Source organism: Parathielavia appendiculata (genome assembly GCF_033297405.1).
Source record: "Parathielavia appendiculata strain CBS 731.68 unplaced genomic scaffold N657scaffold_45, whole genome shotgun sequence".
Lineage (NCBI taxonomy): Eukaryota > Fungi > Ascomycota > Sordariomycetes > Sordariales > Chaetomiaceae > Parathielavia > Parathielavia appendiculata.
Window position 1 is genome coordinate 77,644 of NW_026944264.1, and position 9,218 is coordinate 86,861.

General features: G+C 54.1%; 3 protein-coding genes across 3 annotated transcripts; all 3 read left to right on the plus strand.

The window, feature by feature from the left end:
• Positions 1 to 1,228: 1,228 nt before the first annotated feature.
• Positions 1,229 to 6,541, plus strand: N657DRAFT_372818 (WD40 repeat-like protein). Its single transcript, XM_062787052.1, has 9 exons — positions 1,229 to 1,316; positions 1,504 to 1,762; positions 1,810 to 2,149; positions 2,202 to 2,430; positions 2,485 to 2,547; positions 2,601 to 2,888; positions 2,939 to 3,116; positions 3,190 to 4,742; positions 4,793 to 6,541. The coding sequence occupies exons 2-9, from the start codon at positions 1,615 to 1,617 to the stop codon at positions 6,467 to 6,469; spliced, it is 4,476 nt and encodes a 1,491-aa protein (XP_062642260.1). The 5' UTR covers positions 1,229 to 1,316; positions 1,504 to 1,614; the 3' UTR covers positions 6,470 to 6,541.
• A 10-nt stretch (positions 6,542 to 6,551) lies between these two features.
• N657DRAFT_713916 (uncharacterized protein) lies at positions 6,552 to 7,648 on the plus strand. Its single transcript, XM_062797456.1, has 2 exons — positions 6,552 to 6,710; positions 6,774 to 7,648. Exon 2 carries the CDS (start codon positions 6,861 to 6,863, stop codon positions 7,518 to 7,520), a length of 660 nt encoding a protein of 219 aa, XP_062642261.1. The 5' UTR covers positions 6,552 to 6,710; positions 6,774 to 6,860; the 3' UTR covers positions 7,521 to 7,648.
• A 921-nt stretch (positions 7,649 to 8,569) lies between these two features.
• N657DRAFT_606152 (uncharacterized protein) lies at positions 8,570 to 9,168 on the plus strand (the record flags this gene model as incomplete). The annotated part of the gene is made up of 2 exons (XM_062790209.1): positions 8,570 to 8,794; positions 8,816 to 9,168. Coding segments are annotated over exons 1-2 (483 nt in total), but the record flags the coding sequence as incomplete, so codon positions are not given.
• Between the last annotated feature and the right edge of the window lie 50 nt (positions 9,169 to 9,218).

Here is a 9,218-nt window from a genome sequence, read left to right on the forward strand (position 1 = left end):
TGAGTTGCGGATGCCGGATTCGCTGACACTGCAAGCGGTAAAACCGCTCCGCGGCAGGCGAGTTATGGATGCTTGTATGGTTGATCAGAGCGCGAATATCCATCTAAGGCATGTCCATATTAAATAGTACGACTGGAAAAATGCAAGCGTTGTTGGAAGGTACTTTACGACACAAAATGCTACGGAAGTGACTTTGTAGAATGGCAGAGATTTCTATCGAGCTAAATAACGTAATGGCTGCTTCTTTTGGCAAGCCGGTGGGGCTTGTATCACGCTAACCTTTAAAACCCCGGGGGAGGTGTACATTGCAACGGAGGGGTGTCGTTGATGGGAGTGTAATTGATCCGGACCCTGGCTCGGATCCTCCCCTTCAGCAATCTAGGAGGCGGCCTGGCGGAGTGTCACGGAATTCCCCGTTCCTGTTCTCATGGTCATGTCATATGCTTGCGGTTATGCATACGTCATGGGGTCTGATCATACGTCTATGGTCATGCTTACGCATAGGCCTCTGCTCCAGTACTTAAGGTCTGGTTGCACGCCCATTCCTGTCATCTAGCTATTGCTCTCGTTGTAGCAATATCGATCTTGTATGTGCGAGCTGACCAGACCTTGGGTGGTGCCCGCCACACGGAGAGGGGCGCTGGCGGCTCACCAAGGGAGTCCATGTGGAGAAAGAAAAATAAGCGAAACCGTGACTTGGATGGAAGTTCATCTTCGGACGTCGACATCAGTCCAGGGACACCCAGGCAAACGGGTATAGACTTATCTGACGTTAGTGGTCTTTGTTCTCCATCTCCGGCTGTAGTTCATCATATAGAATACATAACAGCTAGGGGTTAAGCGAGGGTTGAGTACTACCTATACGGTAGGCTCCCACTAGGCGCACATCCATGTGCGTATTATGTAATCCTAAATCTGCTTACATAAACCAAAAATGCATCGTTGCCCCGCGCCAAAGTAAACACTAAAGTCAAGCAATTCTCAAGTCAGAACTCGGTTCAGTCGGCAACTCAGGCTGAAACGGGATAATGTTCGGCACTACCGGATCCAAGCGATGCCGGGCGAAGTCGGTGCAGGACGACGTTCGCGAGATGTTGGGGTACGCATCTCGAGAGCCCGGGAGATATACACGAAAGTGTTCAGTGGTTGGTTTCTCAAGTCGTCGGCCTAGATCACTCTGGTCCCAAAACCGACGAAGCGCGTGTCTCTCCAGCCACCGTCGCCTGGTCTCTCTTGTCCCGAGGGCAGAATTTACCTGGTTGAGATTAACATTCCCAGCAGGCTGCGGCTTGAGAGGATCTTGGCGAACAAGACATGTCAGTGATTACCTCCGTGGTTTCAATACCAAAGTCAACACCAAAAACACTAATTAGTTACTCCTTCACTGATGGGTATTCGCGTCGAAAATATGCCGTTGGCATCTCCTCAGATGCCCATCCCGCCTCTTCAGTTCAAGATTTCCGTCGAGAACCTGCTGACACTTTGAATTTCTATTGGCGAAAGGGTCAGCCACGTGCATTTCCCGTCCAGCCCTCAACGAACGCCCAAAATGCAACCGCCAACTTCCCCGCACAATCGTTCGGCAGCGGCCAGCAAGTCCGTCCCTCGTAGGAAATGCTCACGGAGGCCATGGCCGGCGAAAAAATTGGCAAGAAGCTCCTCGAACGGCTCGGAGTCGGCCGAAGGAAATCAGCGAAGTCCACGACACACGATGGTTCTCCCAAGCTCGATGAAATTCCCTCGTCAGCGGGTTTCTCACAAGGTACTAAGCAGCGACAAGCTTTTTTTCTGCTTGCTGACACGCTCTAGTAAATGCTATCCTCAGTCCCGGGCATACGACCCTACCGATCACGGCATCTCCTCCCGTCTTACAATCGACAGCAGGTGCCTCAACCTCCCTTCCTCCGGAAGCACCGCCTGTACCTTCGGACGGCGCATCACATATATCTTTAAGCAACACTACAGGCAACATTGCGAGGCTACCGCAGGCAGTGGCCGGTTACCGAGCGGCGAACGCCGGAGAGCACTCCGCCACAACCGGTCGGCTCGAGGACCAAGCGGATAATATACTCCCAATGCTCGGGACTGGGCTCCATGTTATCTTTGACAGCGCTCGCGATGGCCAGCCTCCCTGTGTTGCGGAAACTGAGTACGTACCTCCGTGTCCGGCTGTTAATCCCGCTGACAGGCCATTCTACTAGCGTTGTGGCGGTCCACGGTCTTAACTTCATGGGCGATCCCAATCACGCGCAGGAAACGTGGACCAAAGGCGGCAAACTCTGGCTCAAAGACTTTCTCCCGGCCTACCTTCCGAAGCCGGCTCGTGTGATGCTCTTTGCGTATAACTCTAGCCCGGCTTTTGGCGCATCGGCCCTTAGACTCGACGACCACGCAAGGAACCTTTTACAATGGCTCAGCCTTGAGCGAGGCGTAAGCTGTCCTGTTTGCGTTCTTCGGCATATTTCTTGTCCTGACGAACTATAGGATGTGCCGGAAAGGCCGATAGTTTTTATCTGCCATAGCCTTGGCGGCCTGGTTGTCAAACAAGTCAGTAGGATGCTCAGCCAACTTCCGGGATTCCCCTAATCACGGTCGGATAGGCACTCGTCGAAGCGAAGTTGGACGAGTCATACAAGTCAATACTTGAAGCAACATGCCTCCTCGTCTTCTTTGCTACACCGCATCGAGGCGGGAACTACGCCAGTGTGGGCGACGTCGCAGCCAAGTTATTCACGAAGGCTCTGAGAACGGGTCCCAATGACCTTACGAACGCACTTAAGCGGAACTCAGATGAGGCGACAAAACGATTTGAGCAAGCCCGCCACCTTTTTGAGACAACTCTTGTCGTTAGCTTCTTCGAGGGGAGGCGGTATCATAAAGCAGACGTCGTATGTTTATTCGATAATCTAAGAGGGAGATGCTTTGCTAATTTTGTCAGATTGTAGATAAGGATTCAGGAACGCTGAATCTCCCAGGGTCGGTTGAGAAGCAGGTGGCTATAGACGCTGACCATAGCGCTATCTGCAAGTTCGACTCCAGCGACAGTCCTACGTGCCAGCTAGTTTTAAGGAGTATCGCCGCTGAAGTCAAGCGTAGTCTTGAGTTACTTCGGAAAGGTTAGCCTTATATTCCCGCTTAGAATTCATGATTGTAGTCGCCATCAATCATGCTAATCACGATATACGTCAGACCGCGGCCCCGATCATACATCGTTCAGCGAGGAAGATAAGAAGTGCTTGACAGACTTACGAGTGACCGATCCCGGCGACGACAAGGACCGTATCGAGTCAGATAAAGGTGGCCTCCTCAGAGACTCGTACCACTGGGTCCTCAGCCATATAGATTTCCAACGATGGCGTGACGGCGGTGATGGCCAGTTGCTCTGGATCAGAGGCGATCCTGGCAAAGGCAAAACAATGTTGCTCTGCGGAATCATCGATGAGCTGAAGACCACTGCTCCCACGGCCAACATCTCGTTCTTCTTCTGTCAGGCGACGGACGCTCGCATCAACAACGCTACAGCGGTCCTACGTGGGTTGATCTACATGCTTGTGAACCAGCAGCCGACACTCATTTCGCACCTGCGCAAAAGCTACGACGGGTTCGGGAAACAGCGCTTCGAAGGCCCAAATGCATGGGTGGCACTATCGAAGATCTTCACCAGCATTCTTGAAGATCTCGAAGACGCGCGTTCACAGAAAACCTACCTCATCATTGACGCGCTCGACGAGTGCATTGGAGACCCGGACCGGCTCCTTGGCCTTGTCGCACAGAAGTCGTCAGAATACTCAGGCGTCAAGTGGTTAGTATCCAGCCGCAACTGGCCGAGCATCGAGAAGGATCTTGACACCGCGAGGGAGAAAGTAAACCTGCGTCTCGAGCTGAATGAAGAATCCGTCTCCGCAGCTGTCACGACATACGTCCGGTTCAAGGTGGAGGTGTTGGCGAAGCGAAATAAATACAGCAATGACACGCGGGATGCTGTCGAGCGCGACTTGTCTGCGAACGCACACGGCACTTTCCTCTGGGTGGCCTTAGTCTGCCAGGAACTCGCCACTACCCCGGGATGGAAGGCTCAAAAGAAGTTGGCTGTGTTTCCGCCTGGGCTCGATGCACTCTACGGACGGATGATGGACCAGATCTGCCAATCAGAAGATGCTGTACTTTGCAAAGACATACTCGCCATAATCTCGGTCGTGTACCAGCCTATCACATTGGACGAACTAACGGCCCTCGTCGATGCGCTTGACGATATCTCTGGTAACTACGAAGATTTAACAGAGATCGTAGGGCTTTGCGGCTCTTTTCTGACACTTCGCGAACGCACTATATCTTTCGTCCATCAGTCCGCCAGGGACTTTCTGCTCAAACAGGCGTGTGATGTGATCTTCCCTTCCAGGATAGAAGGTATACACTATACCATCTTCTCGCAATCGCTTCGAGTTATGCGGAAAACATTACGACGCGACATCTACAACCTTGGCGCTCCTGGGTTTTCCATCGACAACGTCAGACCACCCGATCCAGATCCACTAGCCGCAGTGCGGTACTCGTGCGTATATTGGATTAACCATTTTCGTGATTGTGATCCTATGAAGAACGCGAACAAGGAGCTTCAGGATGGCGGATCGATCGACGCCTTTTTTCGCGAGAAGTGTCTCCATTGGCTCGAGGCACTTAGCCTTCAGAAAGGTATATCAGAAGGAGTAGCTTCAGTGCTGGGCCTTGAGGGTTTGGTTGAGGTTAGCTGTCAGAGGTGCAATCTAGGAGTTACGCGCTAACAATTCAGTAGATAGGAACATCACTTATTGATCGAGTCCGAGATGTTTATCGATTTATACTCTACCACAAATGGGGAATTGAAAACAGCCCTCTTCAGGTGTACGCTTCTGCACTTGTATTCAGCCCGGCCCACAGCATAACGAGGAATCAGTACAAAAATGAGGAGCCTAAATGGATCATTCGAAAACCGATTATGGCGGACAATTGGAGCGCATGCTTACAAACGCTCGAGGGCCATAGCGATTATGTTTGGTCAGTGGCCTGGTCGCACGATGCAACCCGACTAGCATCTGCGTCAAGGGACAAAACAGTCAAGGTCTGGGATCCGGCAACCGGCCAGTGCGTGTCGACATTTGAGGGCCATAGCAGTTGGGTCATCTCGGTTGCATGGTCGCATGATGCGACCCGGCTGGCGTCGGCGTCAGATGACGAGACAGTCAAGATCTGGGATCCCACGACCGGCCAGTGCGTGTCGACCTTTGGGGGCCATCGCGGCGGCGTCCTGTCGGTGATCTGGTCGCATGATTCGGCCCGGCTGGCGTCGGCATCAGACGACATGACAATCAAGATCTGGGATCCGGTGACCGGCCAGTGCGTGTCAACGCTAGAGGGCCATCGGGGCGGCGTCCTGTCGGTGGTCTGGTCGCATGGTTCGGCCCGGCTGGCGTCGGCTTCAGACGACGGGACAGTCAAGATATGGAATCTGGTGACCGGCCAGTGCGTGTCGACCCTCGAGGACCATCGCGGCGGCGTCCTGTCAGTAGCCTGGTCGCACGATGCGAGCCGGCTGGCATCGGCATCTGACGATAAGACAGTCAAGATCTGGGATCCGGCGACCAGCCAGTGCGTGTCGACCCTTGAGGGCCACCGCGACCCTGTCTACTTGGCGGCATGGTCGCACGATGCGAGCCGACTGGCGTCAGCATCATACGACAAGACAGTCAAGATCTGGGACCCGGCGAACAGCCAGTGCGTGTGGATGCGCGAGGACCATCGCGACACTGTCAATTCAGTTGCATGGTCTTATGATAGGACCCGGCTGGCGTCGGCATCAGACGACGACACAGTCAAGATTTGGGATCCCGCAACCAGCCGATGCGTATCGACGTTTGAGGGCCATAGCAGCTGGGTCAACTCCGTTGCATGGTCGCATGATGCGACCCGGCTGGCGTCGGCGTCAGTCGACGAGACAGTCAAGATCTGGGATCCAGCGACCGGCCAGTGCGTGTCTACACTCGAGAGCCATCGCGGCGCCGTCCTGTCGGTGGCCTGGTCGCACGATGCGACCCGGCTGGCGTCGAATTCACAAGACGAGACAATCAAGATCTGGGATCCGGCAACCAGCCAGTGCGTTTCGACACTCAAGATCGGTCGCATCTGTCGTACTCTCCAGTTTCATGAATCTAATTCTGACCTTTTACGTACAGAGTTTGGTACATTCGACTTGCGAAACGCCAGAGTTTCTATGGTCTTAGGTCCCGCTTCCCTTGATTGTTTGTCGCCAATTGATGTTGGATATGGCTTGAGCAGCAACTGTACTTGGATCACGTATCAAGGAAAAAATCTGCTGTGGTTGCCGGCAGAGCATCGGCCATCCTCTTCCGCTATATCTGGAACCGCTGTGTCAATCGGCTGTTCTTCGGGCCGCATCTTGATCTTTATGTTCACAGACAGCAGCCCGGTTTAGTAGAAGTACCCTTTTGTTTTTCAACTTTCTAGTCTTTTTCCGAACTCCTGCTCTTTCACTCTTATCTTTTGATAATGTTCTACAAGAAAGGTGTGGGAGGACAAATACATTTCAAGGGGCCTACGGCGGCAATGGAACGTGATATTACTTCCCGGGTGTCTGGCTATATAGATGCCGTTGAGAAGGCACACCTCGTTCCGGAGGGAGAAAGGCTTTGGTTTGTGTCAAACAGAATGGATAGGTAAGGTTTCGTGCTGCGTTGTACTTTCCCTAGGGACGAAAGCTGACAATTAGTCGCTTGTAGGTACTGCCGGCGACCACTAGAAGTAGCAGCGATCAACGACGATGGAAAACATCCTGATCCCCAGTAAGGACCTGCATCATCTCTTCGATGCACGGCGCTTCACCTTCGTGCCCAAGCGATTCGGCGCATGCATGTCTGAATCTGCCGAACTTTGTCACCCACGTGCTGCTGCCGTCGGGCTCGCCCGACCACGTGGGTATATATCACAACCGCTCAACCCAGCTGATCCGCGGTATCAGCGTCGAGTGCCTCTTCGCACGCTTTGCCTGGTCCCTATTTACGGATGAACAGATGCTTTTTTTCCTGTCGGATCTCAAATACGTCGTTTGCCTGTGGGACAAGACCAGAGGCGAGACCGAAACTATAACCCTGAGAGGACTACCTGTCAAGTCTAGTGCACAGGTGTTTGAGTCCACACGATCCCAGAGCCGGAGTGTCAGCCCAAAGAAGAGGTCGCTTTCGACCCAGGGCGACGGCCGCGTTGATGGCGGCGATGGCTACTGGTCAGACGACAGAGATAGCACTAGCGATGAGCACGAACGCGACGGGTTGAACGAGCCACCGAGGGGGCGACCACGCCGGACGGCTAGGCTAACCACGCCTCCCTTGCCGGGCCGTCCACCGAGCCCAACGTCAAGAAGGGGGAGAATAAGGGCAATGGGTAACCAATTTCATCCAACCCGCTACATCGCAAGCTATAGAAGCGGGATCGTGAATTTACTCGTCTGTGTATGGAAGGTGCTGTGATATGAGCAGCCTTGATATCGGCAACCCTACCCAAAGGGGAGGCCGCTCAATGGGGCATAAGGAGTAGGTAGGTCTAAATGCCCACTAGGGAGCTAACGTCAATGCCGGCCCTGTTCAGTTGAGCGGCGGCCGAACGGCATTAGACTTTGAGTCAGCTTCCGAGGGCACGAGAAGATCAACTTCTATTCGACTGCAGGGGCGGGTGCGGGTGCGGGTGAGACACCAGCGGCCCTAATATCCGCTAAAAGGCGATGATCATGACTCAAGGTCATGGAGAAGCCCATACAAACTTAAACGGCGCTAGGAAAGACAGGGAGTCATGATCATAGAAAAATAGGGAGTCAAGATCATAGCGGTTTTCGACGACAAACCCAATAAAATTAGTACCAGTTGAATGCTGAAATTGAGGCGCCATTAGCGGTGTGATTTGTTTTTTTATCAGTCCATTATTGAAGGGGGGAAATGAATCCCAAGTTCGGCGTGGGAGTTGATGGGGTGCCACGGTTCGACGCCCAGACCTCCCCATTGACGTGCGAGCATACGTTTGCTTTTTCCCCAAACGGGGCAGGCTGTAACCTATGCGGGGGCAGGACGTTGCCAACCCAAGGCGAGGAACAGACATCGGTCCACGATTGTTTGCGTTCCACAATGTGACAATATAGAAAGTGGCCATTTGGACAGCCTACTCTAGGATACGCACCCAGAACCCGACGCGTTCTCCGTTTTCACGCCACCTCATTCGTCACATCCCCTGGTCCCCTCTCCACTCTGCTCCACCGCTCTCCACTCGACCTCGACGCGCTACGGTCCCGATCCGGTACTCCTAGACGCATTCCTATCGGACCTTATCACGACCCCTGCCACCTCGACGAACTCCGACCGCTATGCTTTCTGATTCGCTGAATGAGCTTGGGCATGCCGAAGAGGGAAAGAGCATGCCAAAAAGGGGAAAGGCCGGACGAGACGCGTTCCCAGGCCACTTTCTTGGTCTTGTGTCGAGACGCGTTCGCAGTCCACTTCTCGGTCTTGTGTGCTTTCACCTTGCGTGCGTTTTCACCTTGCGTGTTTTCTCTCACAAGTCGTTATCTCTGAGGGAAAGCATCCATAAGTAAAAAGGAACTCTCCCCGCTTTGGATCCCCTACTATGACGGCCAACCAGTTAGCGCCTGCCTTGCCGCCGCTCCGTTGCCGCTGGTCTCATCTGCAAGAGGAGGAGCGCGACCGCCGCCTTGCTGCAGTCGGCTTGGTCGTAAATACTCCTGAGCGCGCGTTGATCTGCCGCCCATGTGGTTACGCCTTGCAGCCAAATGGCGACTGCGTGACACGCCATCTCGCCGACAAGCATGCCATCCCGAAGCACTTGCGGGACGGCCTCTTCTTCTTCATCCGCTCCCTATCTCTTCCGGATCCAAACACGCTCCCCCTCCGCCCCGACTGGTCGCCGGCTCACCCGGATCTGGCTTCTTGTACTGGCGTCGCCTGCCGTCACTGCGCCTACCGGACTACCAGCGCCGATCTCATTACGCGGCATCTAGCGAAAACCCACAACCGCCGCCGGGACCCGAGGCGGACGGGCTGGCTGCGCGACGAGATCTTCCAGGACGTCTCCCTGCAGAGCTGGACCCAAAACGGCGCCCGCGGGTACTGGATCGCTGTACGGGGCCCACACCCGCCCGAGCACGGACGAGAGCGGCCGGA